The sequence below is a fragment of the Leguminivora glycinivorella genome, chromosome 16 (genome assembly GCF_023078275.1).
Source record: "Leguminivora glycinivorella isolate SPB_JAAS2020 chromosome 16, LegGlyc_1.1, whole genome shotgun sequence".
NCBI classification, from domain to species: domain Eukaryota; kingdom Metazoa; phylum Arthropoda; class Insecta; order Lepidoptera; family Tortricidae; genus Leguminivora; species Leguminivora glycinivorella.
Genome location: NC_062986.1, coordinates 14,582,456 through 14,602,342, shown reverse-complemented (window position 1 = coordinate 14,602,342; position 19,887 = coordinate 14,582,456). Strand labels below are relative to the sequence as shown.

General features: G+C 37.8%; 2 protein-coding genes and 2 non-coding genes across 6 annotated transcripts in view; 2 read left to right on the top strand and 2 right to left on the bottom strand.

Moving 5' to 3' along the window:
• Positions 1–4,310, top strand: part of LOC125234773 — a 34,591-nt gene extending 30,281 nt beyond the window's left edge. For all 3 annotated transcript variants that reach the window (XM_048141168.1, XM_048141169.1, XM_048141167.1), the window contains exons 6-9: positions 196–558; positions 1,143–1,184; positions 1,329–1,397; positions 3,731–4,310. In XM_048141168.1, the coding sequence (XP_047997125.1) occupies positions 196–462 (267 nt within the window). In that variant the 3' untranslated portion in view covers positions 463–558; positions 1,143–1,184; positions 1,329–1,397; positions 3,731–4,310. The remainder of the gene's footprint in view (positions 1–195; positions 559–1,142; positions 1,185–1,328; positions 1,398–3,730) is intronic.
• A 4,141-nt stretch (positions 4,311–8,451) lies between these two features.
• On the bottom strand, positions 8,452–8,524 carry Trnav-cac. The gene has a single exon. It is a non-coding gene; the product is annotated as a tRNA-Val (tRNA).
• A 192-nt stretch (positions 8,525–8,716) lies between these two features.
• On the top strand, positions 8,717–18,999 carry LOC125234875 (trimeric intracellular cation channel type 1B.1). The gene is made up of 7 exons (XM_048141296.1): positions 8,717–8,959; positions 12,115–12,271; positions 13,062–13,234; positions 13,738–13,837; positions 14,317–14,437; positions 16,643–16,806; positions 17,926–18,999. Exons 1-6 carry the CDS (start codon positions 8,839–8,841, stop codon positions 16,796–16,798), a joined length of 828 nt encoding a protein of 275 aa, XP_047997253.1. The 5' UTR covers positions 8,717–8,838; the 3' UTR covers positions 16,799–16,806; positions 17,926–18,999.
• On the bottom strand, positions 9,586–9,657 carry Trnap-cgg. Its single transcript has one exon. It is a non-coding gene; the product is annotated as a tRNA-Pro (tRNA).
• Positions 19,000–19,887: the final 888 nt, after the last annotated feature.

Here is a 19,887-nt window from a genome sequence, read left to right as displayed (position 1 = left end):
GTCACACACAGGTCGAACGCGATTAATTAACATTATTTTTACCTTTTTTCCCCAACGTTTCGGCCAGGTTGCACTGGCCGTGGTCGCGGAAGACTGACGTCCCACCAAAGTGTCACCGGAGATGTAAACAACACAAAACTACCCGATATTAATATATTTATTTACTGACTTTAAATATTTGTATTTACATTCCAGCTCACAAACGCCACAAGCCTGAAAAGCGACAGATCGGACATGGCCGAATCCGACCAAGAGCCCATCCCGAGCGAGGAACCCGTCCAACCGACCAAATCAGAAATCGAAGCGCCCGCAAAACACCCGAGCCCCAAAACGTTTCAGAAAACCCGGCCGACCAACCAGAGACGGATAACCAACCCAAAGACGATCAATCCAACCAATCACAAGCCGAGGAGGCCACCGAAGAATTCAAACCGGCCCAAAATTGCGAAGACAAACTACTAAACGCAGAACAACCCTCCCCTTTGGTCGACTCGCAAACATTCCTCCAAACTGAGAAGCAACGATACCAGAGGTCGCCAAAGAAGGACCATAAAATGGGTAACAGATTCTTAGCTTTCTTTCTTCCAAAAACTCTCCTTTAAAGAAACGTCCGAAAGGACTAGAGCAGTAAGGAATTTGACGACAAAAAGTTCACTGTCAACATTTGACACGAAAATACTTGAATTATACCGAAGACATATGTAACTCCGTATAGACAGATAAAATCTAAGGAAAAAACGTACATCAAAGCCATAGAGAAAAAGGTACCGTACCTAGATGGCGTTATGTACCTTTAGGGAAAACTCGGCTAGATGGCGCTAATATTAATACTTGACATTTTAACACATATCAAGCTAACAATATGGGCCAAATTGTCAAAACTGAGGTTCAAAAGTTTTAAGCTTGTGTCGAGAGATAGCAGTCTAATGCACTGTGATTACACATTTTACTTTGACAGTACCTCTCTATAATACTCGATCCTCTTTGATTATACTTTCTCTCTCAATAGTAGGTATAACTCGTGATATTTCGTGTAAATAGATGCAAACGATTTACAGCTAAACTATCCGACAGTTGAACGAAAACGAAAAACTGACGCGGCGGGAAGAATCAGAACTGACAATGATTTTCTTTATTTTCAGCGAACGGCCGGACGGTTAAGAGTACCTCCCAAAGAAACCTAGGTAACTTTATCGCATGACGTATGGCATATTCTGAGAGTGATTAAGAATTAAATAGATGGCTATTTATATATGCATGGATAATTGCATGTTAAAGTAAGGCTCGGGTGTGGGTCGGTTGGTCTATAGCGGTGTTTTTGGCCTCAGGAGGTGGTAAGCGAGACGCGGCGGTAACCAGGGCTTCTTCGGCGGATTTCATCGCACGTGGGAAAAAAGGTAACTTAGAACCATAGAGTAATAAGTAAGGGAAGAGTTGTAATCATCAGTAAATGCAAGTTATTTGTAGTGACATCTACCGTCATCCACGCTCATCGCTCCATCCATGCTACTTGTCAATAGATGTCGCGACGAACAAAAGTTTTAGCTAATATTATAGACTAGCTTTTGCCCGCGGCTTCGCTCGCGTTAGAAAGAGACAAAAAGTAGCCTATGTCACTCTCCGTCCCTTCAAATACCTCCACTTAAAAAATCACGTCAATTCGTCGCTTTGTTTTGCCGTGAAAGACGGACAAACAAACAGACACACACACTTTCCCATTTATAATATTAGTAAGGATATACAACAATTTTTAGCTAATATTACATTAATCGATAGTATTAATCAGTACTCTGTTTTCAATTGCTTCTGCTTGTAATATAAGTTTTAAACTGTTTTAATATTACATTTTTGGCAGACGGACACCTAGTGTCGAGTAGTGGTACTGATAATTTACGCTATTTGTCACGTGATTGATGCTAGATGTCACTACAAATCAGGGATGTAACGGATGTGGTTTTAACGGAACCGGAAGCGGAAGCGGAAGTTTTGAATTTAGTTTAACGGAAGCAGAAGCGGAACCGGAACCAGAAGCGGAAGTTATAGATGTTAAAAACGAAATGAAAAAATACCACATAGGTATAACATAAACCAAAACTAATTAAATTACCTAGAACTTTTAGGTGTTTACTGTTCAGCCTGTAATCAGCAGTTTGTAATCAGCCTTTAGGCCCACTTAGGTTTTAAAAACGAAAAGAAAAGTTACCTGATATTTTATCTTAAATATATCATTCATTACAATCCAAAAATTTAAATCACCTTGAACTTTAAGATTGTTTGTTGTTTAGGTAATCACTAAAAATCACATAAGAATCCTTTTAAACCTTTATTATGCCGTAAAAGGTTTTAGAAACGAAAAGAAAACTTACTCGTAGGTAGTATAATACAATCCAAAACTAACCAGTAAAAATTATATGTGTAATTGTTAGCACACAATTAAATTTTTAAATTAAATGGAGTGATTGTAAAATAAGTAAACTGTATTTAATAAACAAATCTAAGGGGAGCTTCTAAGGGGATCGTAGATAAGCCCTGCACCACTGAATAGTTGTTCACTCGCTACTAACTAGGTGGACAGGACAAATATTGGCGCGCAATGGAATGAAGCGATTAATGTTTAGTATCGCAGCACGTGGCAAGCGGAGAGATGAGCGAATGATAGGTATAGACCTGTTGGTCTTTGATGTACGCCGCTCATGTCCCACCGTCGCGCTAGGTTCCGACATCCGTTATAACTTCCGTTTGAAAAATAACAGAACCGGAACAGAAGCGGATGTGTAAAACAAAACGGAAGTTCCGCAGTAACGGAAGCAGAAGCAGAACTCCGTTACATCCCTGCTACAAATAACTTGCATTTCCTTACTTATTCCTCTATGCTTAGAACTTTCTGTAATTAATAACCCCTCACTAAAGTCTTCTGAGCGTCGGCGTTGTCTTCTCTGGCTAGTGTTAGACGCTTTATTAATGTAAGTGCATAACGACAGCATTTTCCACACTGGTGCCTAGATGCCACCGCTCAGAGGCCCTAGTGGGGGGTTTATAAGTATTGGCAAAGAGGATCGAGTATTATAGAGAGTTACTGTCGAAGAAAAATGTGTAGGTAATCACAGTGCATAGACTGCCATCTCTTGACACAGGCTTAAAACTTTTGAACCTCAGTTTTGACAATTTGGCCCATATTCTTAGCTTGGTATGTTTTAAAATGTCACATATTAATATTAGCGCCATCTAGCTGAGCGTACCCCAAAGGTGTAATGCCATCTAGGCCACCGTACCTTGGAACACTTTTTTTCCTCCTATTAGGATTGAAAGAGTTCGCGATTCTGAGTGGAAACCACATAAAAAATTCCAAATTCTAAAAAAAGTGGGATGCACAACTTTGAAAAAAATGGCCCAGCTACAAGAAACAATTCTTTTTGCATTTGTGACGTAGCGGTAATGGCAGAGTGGTTATGACGCCCGACTCAATCCAGAGTCGCGGGTTCATATCCTGGCACGTACCAATGAGTTTTTCGGAGCTTATGTACGGAATTTGTGAGTGTGCACGGGAAAACGTCCCACTTTGTCGATTTCTATAAAGCCGCTTTGTCAGTTTATTCATATAAAGATACAAGTAAATCTCACCTTAATGGTAACCGACAAAGTTGGACGTATTACTAAACATACTCACATGTAATTTGATATTTACCACTAGCACATCTTTTTTTTAAATATGTATCTTTTTTTTTTTCAGATAACTACAGGCAGGCGCCGTAAACCCGTGTAATCCTAAACAGTAACTATAAGTGGAACAGTACTGAAGACTGTTTATTGTTTTGCTCATTTAGTTAAACGGTTCCTTTAGGAACTTGTTATATATTATGTTAAGGAACTCGTTTGAATCAGCAGGTCCGATTTTATTATTGATTTTATTAAATTATATTAAGTCTTAAATGAAAATGCATTAAAATAATTTGGCGTTAGTTCATGATATCGTCGGTGAAAGTTGCAAATTTCGTATCTTCAGTTATAATATTTCATACAACTAGATATTGTCATATAAGAAGTTTAAATCAGTGGGTCCCAATTGTCCCAAAGTTGATTGCTCTCAAAATCGAAATCTGCCAATTTTGGAATTAATCTCTTGGATGTTATAACCACAAAATTAAAATTTTGAAAAACCCTGAACGCGACATAATGGTCCGATTATCATGAAACTTGGCTAAGAACACTCCCGACTAACTCGGCTTTCAAACAAAAAAAAAACTAAATCTAAATCGGTTCATCCGTTCGGGAGCTACGATGCCACAGACAGACACACACACAGACAGACAGACACACACACACAGACAGACACGTCAAACTTATAACACCCCGTCGTTTTTGCGTCCAGGGTTAATAACCTAACCACAAAATTAAAATTTTGAAAAAACCCCCGACTGCGACCTAGTGGACCGATTTTCATGAAACATGGCTAAGAACACTCCCGAATAAAAAAAAAAAACTAAATCTAAATAGCTACGATGCCAGACCAAAAGACAGACAGACACACACAGACAACACCCCGTCGTTTTTGCGTCCGTTGACGTCTAGCGCCGATCGAAACGCAGTCTGGCTCTGTCGCGCCAATACGGAAGAGCGATAGAGCGATTACGATATTATCGTGTCCGTTTGTGCATTTGGCTACTAAGTCTAGAAATAGAGTTAAGTGGTTTGCGACTTCAACCGACGATAATGAGGAGGCACACTCAAATATGACAGATGGCGCCACCTTATTAGTCCATTGCACAGATAAATCATTTCATACGTGAGAGCGAGAAGATATTTTTTTCTCTCTCACACATATGAATGACAGTGATATGCCTATACTTGCATAGGCGCCACCTGGCGGGACGAAATGTCAGTGTGCCTCCTCATTACTATTAATTTTTAATTATTACTTTATCTGCATAACATGTTGTAATCTCTCTAGAATATCAAATTTGTTAATTAATATTCCTTATTTATAGCTCAAATTTGAGCATTTAAATTTGTAGCGAGTGATTGTATCTTGTATAAGTTTTTTAATAATTTTAACTAACTAAGTCGATTTATAGAAATAACCGGGGTGGAGTTATGCTAGTGCCTTAAATGTTTCCTCTCATGACCATCGAAATAGTACCTTAAGAATATTTACAGAAGGTTTAGTTTGGGACTGTCATAGTTACAATTAAATTACATTTGATAAAACTTAAGTTATTTTTAGTCTAAATATGACGTACAACGTTATTGACTATCAGAATATTTTCTTTTCTTCTATTTTTCAGTCTTCCTTTAGAAATTAATGTGTCATAAAATCAGTTAAGTAAATAACAAAAAACAATACCTATTGACGATCCTAAGCTAAACTTTCTGATAACATTATACATTATATGCTATTCAAATTACTTTTTTGTTTGGTGCTAGATTCAAGTAGTTACAATATAGATAAATCGATGACCCTGTACCTAGTTATAGGCTTATTTATATAAAATGTACAGCTTTACCTAACATAGGCCCACCTGCACCAGTTCAGTTCAGTTTTTAAAATTAAATGGCTTCAGTCCATTGGGACTATTTCGCCAGTGTCAAGGTGATATGAGCTAATATTAGTAATTTTTGTACAGTAAGTACGACATTGTACGGTGACTTAGCACTTGTAAATTGATAGCTAGATTTTACAAGAGCACGTGGACTACCGGCCGTTTACGACAAAAAAGAGGCTAAACGCGTTTCGAGAACAATTCTTCATCAGCTTCTCACTACACCATTAGTTTACTGCATAATAAGCTATCAATATTACACTTTAAACAACATTAATGAGTAAAAGAAAAATAAATTATTCACGACACGAAACCGCTAAGATAGCGTCCCAACCGGAAGTCCCACTTGCACCAAACTAACTCAGAGTTAGTGGGCTGTCATCTGTCAAATTTCATATAAAATGGTGGGTTAACCCTTCATTTTCGTTGGTGCAAGTGGCCCATAGTGATTTAACCTTTTATTTGATTAAACTGGAGTTCTAACCTCGGTTGTGCTGTACAGAGCAAAACCACGGTGTCAAATAAAATTCAAATATATATCAACAAATTTGGTCAATCTAAGGCAGCGTCCCCACTCAGGCGACGCATGTCTCGCGGCGCGGAACGGACGGGGCGCGTCTTACGTCCTTCCTATACAAAATGTACTGAGACGTTTTTTGAATTACATTCAGGCGGCTTGGCGGAGACGCCCGTTCCGCGCCGCGAGACATGCGTCGCCTGAGTGGGGACGCTGCCTAATAATGCACGGTAAAAAGAGGGTTGAGCACACAAACTGAAGCGCATACTTTTAAATGATTATGCCTGAGTGTGAACTACATTTACACACCCCAATAATAGTTGTATGTATAGTTATATTCGTCAAATGCTCGTAGCTCTGTAGTCCGCCCTTTTGCATTTTAGTCCATTCCAGTCGACGTGAAGATATGGTTCCTACCGATATCTAGTTACTTAGTTTTAAGTGCATTATTTCTTTAGAATAAGTGTAATTATGAAGTAATCACAAGCTGCTACAGTGCGTTTTATAATACTTTTTAATTTTCAGTGCAATCATTTATTTTTATTGTTATACGGTCTGATAAGAGATTATTAGATACAAAATTTTATTTATTGATAATCGAAATTTTTTAATTCCAAAGATTTGGCTGTGTAGCGATATCTGATAAGAAAAGACTGACGTTAAAATTATACTTCTTTTCTTTTTGTTTCCGTGTAAATTATGAATATTGTTTAATCTTTGTAACGTTTTGTAAGGATAACGAATTTTTGGAATATTTTATGAATTGTGAACGATATTGTTATAAATATATTTCATAATGAAATATGTTACGTGTTTTATTATACCAAATATACCAAAAAAAAAACACAATTATGTTAATTTCTCATACATCATAATAGTAGGTAGTTGTAGTAGTAATCACTTTATTATGTACAACAGATTTATATACAGTTTACAGGAACAGAGGTACAAAGGCGAACTTATATAAGGGATCTCTTCCAGCTAACCTTAGATTAGATGAGAGGCACTTTAAAGTAGGTAAGATAGACAAACTTACAAAAGTACAATAAAGGTCGGAAATAAACCAAAATAATGTCCACAAGTAAATAAACTACATAAATACTAAATAATTATTATTATGAAATAAACTACATACAAGAATACACAAATAAAATACGAAATTATATTTTAAATAATAATAATGGTGTGTGTGGGTGTAAATTGATTTCCAAGCCTCGTTAGTGTCGAAAATAACAGAAAATCAACTTTCTAATACTTCATACAATGTCATACATACTTGATCTAAATGGAAAATTGGAAAAGCTCACGAAAATCGAGCGCAGCACGTAGCGTTTAAATGGGGCACGAGATAGTGAACTTGATAATTTAAAGAATTGGTTTTCACCGCACCAACTGGTAAAGGTAATAGCAAAGTAACTATTCGAAAACTGATAGCAAAATTGAATTTTATCCACAAGAGTGCTAAGTAATTTCATACAAATTTTAACTTGATATTTTGAGCTGGCTGGTAGAATTTAACTATAAAATGATGATTTTGAATCATAAATATTAAATAGCACAAGATTCCACTTTTTGAACCACTCGCTACGCTCGCGGTTTAATATTTGAATCTCTCACTTGCTCGGGTATCAATATTGCCACTAGACGTGTGCGCCGATCAAAAAATGATCGGCGGCGGCGTTTGCCAAAAAATCGGCGGCGGCGGCGCGCCGGCGCGGCGCACACGTCTAAATTTGCCACGAGCGGTTAAACAACAACATTGCCCCCTTGTAAAACAAATAACTATTTCCTCAAATTACCACAAAATAATAGTTATTTGTTATACAAGGGGGCAAAGTTGTATTTTAACGCCGAGTGTGGAATTGAAAAACGAGCAAGTGAAAGGATTCTATAGTTGAACCACGAGCGAAGCGAGTGGTTCGAAAATAGAATCCTGAACTTGCGAGTTTTTTAACACACGAGAAGTAAAATACATTTGCACCCGAGTGTAACACAAAACTTTTCCCCTCACTATAGCGAGGAAACTACAACGCAAAAATGCATTTAATCACTGCTTTCAGTAGTTCCACAGGTGGTAAATCATCTTTATTACTAGATTCACCTACGTTTATCAATTTTAAAGCAGTTAATTTGACTTTATTCAAGGTCAAATTACTTTACCCACTAGTGGATAAAATGCGTTTTTACCCGCTGGTATTAAAGGACAAAACACGTGTTTCCGAGCTAGTGAGGGGAAAATAAAATAATGTAAGTCATGTACATACAATGGACATTTACATACTTGATTTACTCCATAAAAAATATACGTAGCTGTGTCGAGTTACTATATAATTATATCAATAAAAATACAAATTAAATAATATTATAATAATTTAAAAAAAATACAAAAACTAATCCTGTTTCCGCCCGGGATCGAACCGGGGACCTTGTGCGTGTGAAGCACACGTGATAACCGCTACACTACGGAAACTGTGACAATGGTGCCGAAAATATCAATCTAGTTCTAAGCTCTCCAAGTGTAAAAAATTGAATACGTTTTAAAAGTTTTATGAAAAGTTAAATCAACTAACGCAGTGCCGGCTAATCTTATCTGTGAATTCATCGCCAGCGTGGTTTGACAAAAATAATAAGAGCGTTCAATCAGCTCCGACCACATCCAGTCTCCGAGTTCAGTTTCGCGGCTGCTCTGCCCGCGATCACACGCGGCCGCCGTACCGCCTTATTGTCGGTGTTTAGTTGTGCCACACATTCTCTAATAACAGTAGTTACCTCAAATACACCACCATGGATCCCGAAGCCTTCTTAGACCTGGCCAACCAGGTCATAAAGCTAAAAATGTTCCCGTATTTTGACATAGCGCATTCATTATTATGTGCACTTTCCGTCAGAGAGGATTTGGGTGCTGGTAAGTCTCTATTTTTAAATGAACCGCCAATTTCTTAATATCGCTTCCGCATCCTTGCGCTATTTTGCCCGTAAATGCGTATGGGGCGAACTATAAATAAATACTGTACCCAGCTTAAAAATAGATTGGTTCCCTGCCGATCACAGAACTATATACCTATCTAATGCTAACCAGGTGGCTCATTATACAACATCATATTATATTATTATCTATACTTTGCCGGTGAATTTGTAATTAATTAGATTATTTAATTGCACATAAGTATGATACTTTTGCATTTGTAATCATATAAATGTATATATGTAATCTTATTGTGGTGATAAACAATCTGCATTATCATAAAAAACAGATAAACAGCAAAATACCGAAAAAAACTACTTGTTTGAAAAGTTATAAGGTTATGGGTATGATAAGGACCCTTGGTTCTGCAGATGTTTGAAGCTTGCAAAGGGTCTAGGTTATGCCAGTATTTGCCTATAGATGGCGTAAAAATAAATAAACAAAATATTGTTCATTTAATTTGTTTTGGAAATATCAACTTCATCCAATAATTCCTATACAGACATAGGCTAGTTCATTTCTCTCATAAAAAGCTAATTAAAAATACAAAAAGGCAATTTTAGCCGGGGCTCGTCCGGGATTTGAACCCGGGACCTCTCGCACCCGAAGCGAGAATCATACCCCTAGACCAACGAGCCATACGTACCGAGCGCGAAATTACTCAATCAAATCTGCAGCTTGCTACGTCATCACTCGATTGTCGGAAAGTTTGTAGTTACTAGTTACGTGGGTGTATTCCTAGCTTTTCGCTTTGATATGATAAAAAAAAAATTATGTTGTATTTTACAAGATTTTTGTATAAGTAGCATATCTTTATTATACTTGCGCAAACAAATGTTTTTATATGCAAGCATGCACATTTGCACAAACAATGCACATGTGCTTATGTAATATTAATGATCAATGATCAATGAATTACAATTATAGTAAGCTTTATTGATACATTGAAATGAATACTTAGGCGTATCGTACCATGTCTTGAACTTGAACTTTCTCGTTTCCAATCCATACATCCATACAATATTATAAATGGGAAAGTGTGTGTGTCTGTTTGTTTGTCCGTCTTTCACGGCAAAACGGAGTGACGAATTGACGTGCTTTTTTAAGTGGAGATGGTTGAAGGGATGGAGAGTGACATAGGCTACTTTTTGTCTCTTTCTAACCCCCCACTTCCCTAAAATGGGGGATGAAGTTTATATGGAGCCATCCGCAATTTTCGAACTTAACGCGAGCGAAGCCGCGGGCGAAAGCTAGTAAGTATATAAATTGCTAAGATAATGCTATTGCAAATTATTACCTAGTAAGTAGATACTGATGGTCTACATCTTTTTTCCTTAGGCCGTTTTCACATTATCCGATCCGATATCGGATGTCGGAAGGATTTCAATAGAAAACAGTCCGACATCCGATATCGGATCGGATAATGTGAAAACGCACACGGAGATGGAACAGTAGGTAAGCAATGTTTATGCTTCAAGAGAGTGGTTAATGTTATGTTAAACGAGCCCCGATCCCCACCCTACTTGTGCATTAGGGCGGAAAATACGGGGTGTTGATCTGAACGCTCCCTTTTATCAGTAAAGACAGGCAGGCGACATTTAATAAACATTGAAAACGTTTAAAAAAACCGCCTTCAAAAATAAGCACGTTAGAAAACACGGAGAAACTAAAAAGCAAAAAATAATAAACCGTTGAATTCAGATTTCTTATCGGATTGCAATAATCTCAACATCTAAAATTATAAACAAATGTACAATTGTACATACATACAAAAAAAACAATCAATCGAATTGAGAACCTCCTCCTTTTTTGAAGTTCGTTAAAAATGGTCCTAATGATACAATGTTTTATGATTGAGGCTAAAATAACAAGTTGCTGCTTTAATATTCCAATTTTATTTATACTAAGTTTTTCTACTCGTCGACTTTAACCTGTCAATTAGGACACCACAGACTAAACTATAAGTGCTGACTTTTCAGTGTTGGATAAGTCTTTGACACTTCGTCAACTATAATATTTCATTACACTTCACTTTAGATAACTGAAAAAAATTCAAAAATAGAACTTCATACAAGTTCTATACAAATTTGCGATACCTGGCAAATTTCTCTGCATCTGAAACACATTTTTTTTTATCAATCGCGTTATCGACCAATCACAGACGGTTATTACAAACAATTGGTTGCCAAGTATTTCGATATTTGATATTTTTCGTCCATTGATGATGAAGATGATGACTAATAGAAAAAGTATTGTATACAATAATGATTATAATTAAACTTTTCACTCTCATACCGTACTATTAGGCCACAGCAAGCTTCGTGGCCTAAAAATGGTACTCGACTGAAAAGCTTTGTATTATATCAAGATTGTATAAAATACTAGCTTTTACCCGCGGCTTTGCTTACGTTAGAAAGAGACAAAAAAATAGCCTATGTCACTCTCCATCCCTTCAACTACCTCTACTTAAAAAATCACGTCAATTCGTCGTTCCATTTTGCCGTGAAAAACGGACAAACAAACAGACACACACACTTTACCATTTATAATATTAATATGGACTAATAGTATGTGTGTGGCATTTGTGCCGCCTAGTTGCTATTACGATACAGCATAGCTTTAGTTCTCTATTAGGCTTTTGCGCAATGCCAAAATAAATTAATAATAAGTAAGCGGCCTCAAAAGGAAAATAAAGTTTCAGTTATATCGTTTCACGGGCTTCCATCATACCTACGTAGACTTGAGCTTTCTAAACAAGTTACTACTTACTGTTTCCCTTTCAAAGTTTCATGGAGTACCTAGATGTAAAGTAAAGTACTTACCTTACCCTAGGCATAGGGAAAAGTTGTAACTCCATACATCAGTAAATGCGGGTTATTTGTATAGGCATAGTTAAGTGACATCAAGCGATAATCACGCGTCAATCACGCGTCAAATAATACTTATTCCTCTATGCTTCAAGAGTCCTTTGTCAGGACGTTCCAATTGAATATGCTCTGGCAGCTGTGCAAGTTGAACCACGGTGTCTAGTCGTGGTCGTGACCCACCTATTCAAAATCAAAGTGTGGTAATAAGTATTATGTTGTTTTCTTCAGGCGCACAGGCGTTCTCGCGCAAGCACCCGCTGGCGTGTTGGCTATCCACCATGCTGGTTATCTTCGCGGGTGGCATGGTCGTCAACGGTCTCCTTGGCGAGCCCATCCTAGCGCCATTGAAGAACACGCCACAGCTCGTCATCGGCACGGTCACTTGGTAAGATCTTCCTAAGTACTAAACTCTATGCTTTAAGCACCTGATCGTGTGATGGCTGTACACCTGGTGATGGTGATCTTCACGGGCAGCATGGTCATAAAACTCATAAACCATCTCGTCGGCGAACCCATATACTAGCGCCTCTGAAGAACACGCCACAGCTCGTCATCGGCACAGCACAGTCACTTGGTAATCTCGTCCCTAATATCTGGCAATACAATTTGATGGTTTAACGCTCCTAGTCAGCTTCCATCATGATTGGTCTTACGGGTGAATCCTGGTTTGAACTCGGGTCTTTTCGAGGAGCCGGTGGTAATTAGAATTTTCGTCAGCACTGTTTGCTAAGTTGACAAACTGATTATATTATATACGGTGGTCAAAGGATTCTTTAGTAAGATTGTCCTCACGAGTCACATGTCATCAACCGGGTCAAAAATACGCGTCTATTATCTCCAGAGTTCAGAGTAAGTAGGATAATAATCAGTTCCTTCTCAATACGTACCTATACCTATTGTTGTTGTACTAGGTAGGTAGGTACTTATACCTAAACATAATAGTACCATTTACATTGTCTATGAACTTTCTGTAAACTGTCTTGCATTGCAGTTGCCTACTGAAAGCAGTTTCACGCAATATTGATTTCAACCTTGACGAATACTGTGACCGCCCTTTACAATCGATGTTTAATCTAGTAATTTGATTTGAAGTATCTACAAATCTATAACTAGATATACCTATGTACATTATGGCTATGATTAAGACTCTGATTTTCTCTTTCCTATATTTTCAGGTACATCGTATTCTACACACCATTTGACGTCGGCTACAAAGTGGCCAAGTTCCTGCCTGTAAAGATTGTCGCCTCAGTCATGAAAGAGATCTACCGTGCCAAGAAAGTGTACGATGGAGTCAGCCACGCCGGAAAACTGTATCCTAACGCTTACATCATTATGATCATTATTGGTGAGTAATAGAATCTCAAGTTAAGAGTAAAGTTTGAATAGCTATGCCAGGAACTTTTAGAGCAAAGAAAAATAAAACCTATAATAAAATGATGTCTCTAAAAGCTAAAAGTGGTAGACTGAACACAGCTGTCGAGAAACCAACAACAGCTACCAACAGGCATCTTGGCAAACGTAGTGGTTGGGTCAGCTTCTGACCAGATGGCGAAACAAACAATGAAATTAATGCAAGTGTCAGAAGCTGGAAGTACCTAGCTTTTGTTTTGGTTATTTACGTAATACCAGATGAGAGGAAGCATACTATCTTTGGTAGGTACATTATGCATCATGGGGCCCAAGTTACTTAAATATTGCAAACGATATTAGTATAGTATCCGATATTTCTGTTCAAAAGATTGTTTCCTGTTCCAGATTGTTAGCCTAGGCTTTCGAAAGCCTTATTCTATTTAGTTCAAAATTGCCTCTAACATACGACTTACATACGAGATACGACGTATTTTACAGGTACCCTGAAAGGCAATGGTGCAGGCTTCACCAAGCTAGTGGAGAGGCTGATCCGCGGAGCCTGGACCCCGACTGCTATGGAAACCATGCAGCCGAGCTTGTAAGTATTTACTGTAACTTAATGTATCTGCATGTTATGCATGCAGCTTGTAGTACAGTCAAGTGCAAATATACGTATCGATTTTATCCGCTCAAAAATATGTACCGAGACCTTATTCCGCCGACATAAAGTGCTATGGGACATATTTTTGATAAGTTGTACGCACCCATATTTTTACACTTGACTGTACACTAGCTCGCGCGCTCGTTAAAACATAAGAAAAACTGGTGGAAGGTGTCGTTTCTTTCAGGATTCCATAATTTTTCATATCAGTTTCCTTGATGAAATTGGACACATAACAGTATCTCGCCCGCGAGATAAACACCCGTCCCACTCTTTTTAATACAGTAAGACAAGGCCGGGTAGTCTATCCCGCGAGCGAGATTACTGTCGTGCCGTGCGTGCCCACCATGTGCTTATGCTTACCCTGCAGGGCACCTCAATTACAGTATCTAATATGCAAATATATACCTTTCCAGCTACACAAAGGCCTCGCTTGTGGCGTCGGTGATCTTCGTACTGGACAAAAAGACCGATCTCATCTCCGCGCCGCACGCGCTCGTCTACTTCGGCATCGTCATATTCTTCGTCTACTTCAAGGTAAAATACACAGAATATACACCATTTATTAAAAACAGTTGCTACAGTGCTTCATCTTTTGCCCGAGTCAGTTATGTAAAGCAGAAATAGTGGTGGGGCTAATATACAGACCCTTGAAGAACACCAGACTTTATGGCCATATTTTTAGAGAGGTTGGTTTTACCTTAATAAATAAGTAAAGGTATTCTAACTAATGATCGGCAACCCGTTTAGACGAATTTTGTGTTCAGTCTGTAAGATTGTAGTCTCCTCAGTAAAGGATAGTGCCAATGCCAAACTCAATCGCATGCCTATGCAATGTTTAGTTAAGTATGCTGACATGCGGATAATTAAATTAGAAACGAAGGTGAGCACTTGGAATTAAGATTCAGAATTCTAATACATTTTTTAATATGGTTTATTTAGATACAGGAAGTTGTCTAACATTCCGTTTCAGTCGGTACAATGAGGTCGAACATTTTAACTACCTACCACTTATCCGTACCACGCCTAATAGTCATCTATCTATCATGGACTTGGTCTTGTAAAGTAATCACCTCATTTTCTTTTCCATTTATGCAAAGTTTAATATTCAATGAAAAGCTAGATGAGATCTTGTGCTAGCTATATAAGAGCTGTTTTTAAACCGTACTCCAAGTTGTACATGTAGAAAACAGACAGTGATCGCAAGTATTAGGAACATTAGAAGTATGGACTATAATTTCTTAAATTAAATATTGAATACTTAAAATAAAATGTCATGCCAAGTGTGCTTGTCACCCTCCTTGCGTTATCCCGGCATTTGACACGGCTCATGGGAGCCTGGGGTCCGCTTTGACAACTAATCCCAAGATTTGGCGAAGGCACTAGTTTTTCACAAGACGAAAGCGACTGCCATCTGACCTTCCAACCCAATACGGTCGCATTGTTTGCACGAAGGGTAACTAGTGCCTTATTGGAATTAGTCCGGTTTCCTCACGATGTTTTCCTTCACCGTAAAGTGACTGACAAATATCAAATGACATTTCGCACATAAGTTCAGAAAAACTCATTGGTACGAGCCGGCTTCGAACTCGCGACCTCCGGATCGAAAGTCGCACGCTCTTACCGCTAGGCCACCAAATATATTAATAATAGCTTGTATTTTAACGCCGAAAATCTTCCACGAGCGAAGCGAGTAAATATATTATAATACAGTAGTTATTTTTGATACAGGCTTACTTTGGATAGCAAAATTGCATTTTATCCACAAGAGTGCAAAGTTTTCATACAAATTTTAACTTGATATCTTCAGCTGGCTGGTATTTGATAGATTTGAATTAGTTTGATGTTTTAACGCCGAAAAATTTTGTGTGGAATTGTTTAAAAACTGAGTTTTTTTTGAACCACACGCTCGCGGTTCAATATTGGAATCTTTCGTAAATTGACACGTGCGGTTAAACAACAACTTTGCACCCGAGTGTAACACAAAACTTTTCCCCTCACTATAGCGAGGAAACTACAACGCAAAAAATGCGTTTTCCCCTCACTAGCTCGGAAACACGTGTTTTGTCCTTTAATACTAGCGGGTAAAAACACATTTTATCCACTAGTGGGTAAAGTAATTTGACCTTGAATAAAGTCAAATTAACTGCTTTAAAATTGATAAAAGTAGGTGAATCTAGTAATAAAGATGATTTACCACCTGTGGCACTACTGGAAGCAGTGATAATAGTTATTTGTTATACAAGGGGGCAAAGTTATATTTTAACGCCGAGTGTGGATAAAATGCGTTTTTACCCGCTGGTATTAAAGGACAAAACACGTGTTTCCGAGCTAGTGAGGGGAAAAAGAAGAAACTGACTGACTGACTGACATAGCTGACATATCAACGCACAGCCGAAACCGCTGGTCCTAGAGTTGCTATAGTTGGCACGTAGGTTCCTTATAAGGTGTAGACAAGCACTAAGAAAGGATTTTTCAAAATTCACCTCCTAAAGGGGTGGAATTAATATGATCCAAAGTTTGTATGCGAAGCCACGGGAAAAAGCTAGTATTAAATAAAAGAGTAGCGATTGTTGCATGTAACTCTTTTACTGTTTTTTGTTTTAATTTTTTTTTTGGATGTTAAATTGTCAATGCCATGTATGTTGTGGGTATGAATAAAGAATATATCTATCTATCTATCTATCTATTTTTTGATTGAAACTTTGCTTTTGTAATGAATGTACCTAATTATTGTTCCAGCTATCCTCAATCCTGCTGGGCATCCACGATCCGTTCGTTCCGTTCGAGAACCTGTTCAGCGCTCTGTTCCTTGGTGGCATCTGGGACTCCCTGGCCAAGCTGCTTGGCAAGGGCCAGCCTAAGGAGGAAAGCAAGGACGTTAAGAAGACTAACTGATGCGACCCGTAAGCTGTCATTGACCTTCACTATGACATTAAATAAGCATTTATTTAAGAGAATTGAGAGCTTGTTAGTAGGTGGTACCTGAGACTCCCTGGCCAAGCTGCTTGGTAAGGGCCAGCCTAAGGAGGAAAGCAAGGACGTTAGACTAACTGATGCGACCCGTACGATATCGTTGAGCTTCACTATACATTAGTATGAGAATCTGCTCAGAACTGGGTGGCACCTGGGACTCCCTGGCCAAGCTGCTTGGCAAGGGCCAGCCTAAGGTGAAAAGCAAGGACGTTAAGAAGACTTAATTGATGCGACCCGTAAGTTATCAATGACTTTGAGAACCTCTTCAGAACTGTCTCTGTGTGGCATTTGGGACTCCTTAGTGCGTTTTCACATTATCCGATCCGATATCGGATGTAGGACCGATATCCAATACATTACAGGCGCCATCTTGGATATTTTCCATTGAAATCCTTCCGACATCCGATATCGGATCGGATAATGTGAAAACGGACTTAGCCAAACTGCTTGGCTAGGAACAGCCCAAGGATTAACTGATGCGACAAGTGAGGTGTTACTGTTTTTTCGACAGTCAATTCCACCCCCTGAAACAGGAATAAAAATGTCACAAGTAATTAAATATATTGCTGATTCAATCAAAATGGGTCGCCTCGGGAGGCCCTCCTCGCCTCGATGCATGGCGACCGCGCGTGACATTGCCTTACGAGAGGAGATTCTTGTGAATTTACCAAAAAAGTTGCTTCACGCGGTATTCTCCTGAGACCCAGAAGCAATTGTAATATTTTTGAATTTAGTTATTCAATTAAATCTCCAGAGAAATTCTGGAATATGTGTACAACCTACTCTATTTAGAAAAAATGTACTGAGGGGTCTCAGGAGGGTACCTATTCCTCGTTCTATGAGGAGTATTATTAATTAGTTTTTAGAGAATATTACCCCTCTACGTACCCTTTAAGCTATTTACAAGTTAAAATAGGTAGTTATATAAATATCCTTAAAGTAGATGAGTTTGGTTATAATTATGTAACATATTTTTTAGCTCTTTTATACCTTATTTTCTCTTATTTACATAAGTTGTACTTATCTAAATCAATTTAATTTCTTTGCAGGTCACAAGATACTACGCTACTTTATCAACTGACACCGACAATTTAATATAACGGTCGCAAAGATACTTTAGAGTATCAAAACAAAAAACAGAAAATCATAAAAAAAATAGAAAAAACCTTTAAATCCTAAAAAAATGGCACAACGACCAAAGTTTTTTTTTAATTTGTTTTGCTGTTTCACTAGTCATTTAAGTTTAATTTAAATACCTACAAGTATGTAAGTAAATAGTATTGTTTGGAAGTATTCCTGTTTTCTAAGAATTGCCAAAAATAGATTACATAAATTATACTTATATTGTGCTGTGACTCATGGATGACCGAAAGGCACCTAAAGTATGTGACGTATTTAAGCAACAAAATTGCCTTATAAAAAGTTGCATATTTTTGCAACGGAGCCTTAATAAGATACAAATTGACAATAAGTTGCTTTTTGCTTGGAACCGCAACATATGTTTTTTTTGACAAATACCCTACCGCCATCCCTGACATATTATTTTAATTATCATTATCATAAGCACGAATGCAAGCCTTGACGGCCGAGCATTCGCGAGTTCCACACAAAAGTGAAAAAAATGTATGTTTGCGTATACATAAGACATTTAATACTTACATTGCTAGTTTAGAAAAATACAAAGTGGAATTGGAAGTACAAACATTTAATATAATACTACTTACCTACTGAAAATCATTCTAGCAATGTAAGCGAAATGATCTAATGACTATATTTTATTTATGTTAAGTATGCGTGTGAAAAAAAAAAAGATCGAGCATTGTTATTATTATTTTAAACTGTATTATTATTATTATTTTAGTTTAGAATCGAACGAAACAGAGACCGACTTCCTTTTCAACAAAATTTTAAATAATTATAAATGACACAAAATGAGCAGTATTGATATTTATATTAAATAGTTTTATTATTGATAAATAATAGTTATTTGTAACATGAAACGCCTGATCGAATCGCAGGGTGCAAAGCGATAAGAAACATGCGTTTCGTGAGAATTGACATAATTTAATAACATTTGTTATGATATAAAAATATGAAAGGAAGTATTAAATTGTTTTATTAATTTTATTGTTTTATTTAAATAATTTTACCCCTACATTTTAGAGTCTGCCCAAGTTATAACTTTGCTTATTTATCGCTCTTTTGTAGTGGCGCGACAGAGCGAGACTGCGTTCTGGGGGCCGATTTTTGAGTCTCACGGCGTTCGAATTCAGAAAATTGTCACTGAAAATAATAGGCAATTCACCGTTTTCAACCGGTATTTTAGTGACAGTGAGACTCAAAAATCGGCCCCCTGATCTGTCACTTCGGACACAGTATAATAGAGTACTATCGCACAGTATGACCAGTCCCGCTCCCCGCTGAAAGTGCCGCCCAGGTCCTCTCGGTTACCTCACAGTTACCGCCTGTCAGAAACGCGAACAGTCGACCTGTCATATTTCACTCATACAAGCATAGTAGGCGTTCACCTACACGAGCTTAGACTGTGCGCTAGGAACGCGCCTCTTTCATATATTTGATCTATCCGAGACGTGCTTCGCATTAGAGGCCGGTAGTGACTCAAATCAGTGTAATTCCTTATACTATCACGTCATGATAATCATTAATAATCTATCTTTCGTAGACATTACGAGTAAGTAGGTAAGAAATCGGTATCTTGAACCCAAGAACGATTTAATACCGGACTGACAATAAAGCACGTACAAAAAAGGGTACCCCTGAAATGTATGGGCATTTTAGGCTTAAAACTAGATGGCGCTGTTTCGCAGGCTGGAAGAGGTCAAAATCATATGCTACATTATTAAATCTTAAGAAATCTTGTACTAATTTTAATGTAAGCAAGCCGAGTTCGAAATAGAAAAAAAAAATTTTTTGTCAAAAAATAAATCCGACTGTCTAGCCCCTCCCGATCTCTTTTATTTATGTTTGGGTTTCTATTAGGCGACGTTATA

Excerpts from the sequence above, each read along its gene's own strand:
- LOC125234875 (XM_048141296.1), top strand. The coding sequence starts at position 8,839 with ATGGATCCCGAAGCCTTCTTAGACCTGGCCAACCAGGTCATAAAGCTA. Across the intron at positions 12,272-13,061 it reads GTCATCGGCACGGTCACTTG|GTACATCGTATTCTACACAC; the intron begins GTAAGATCTTCC and ends CTATATTTTCAG. Across the intron at positions 13,838-14,316 it reads GAAACCATGCAGCCGAGCTT|CTACACAAAGGCCTCGCTTG; the intron begins GTAAGTATTTAC and ends ATACCTTTCCAG.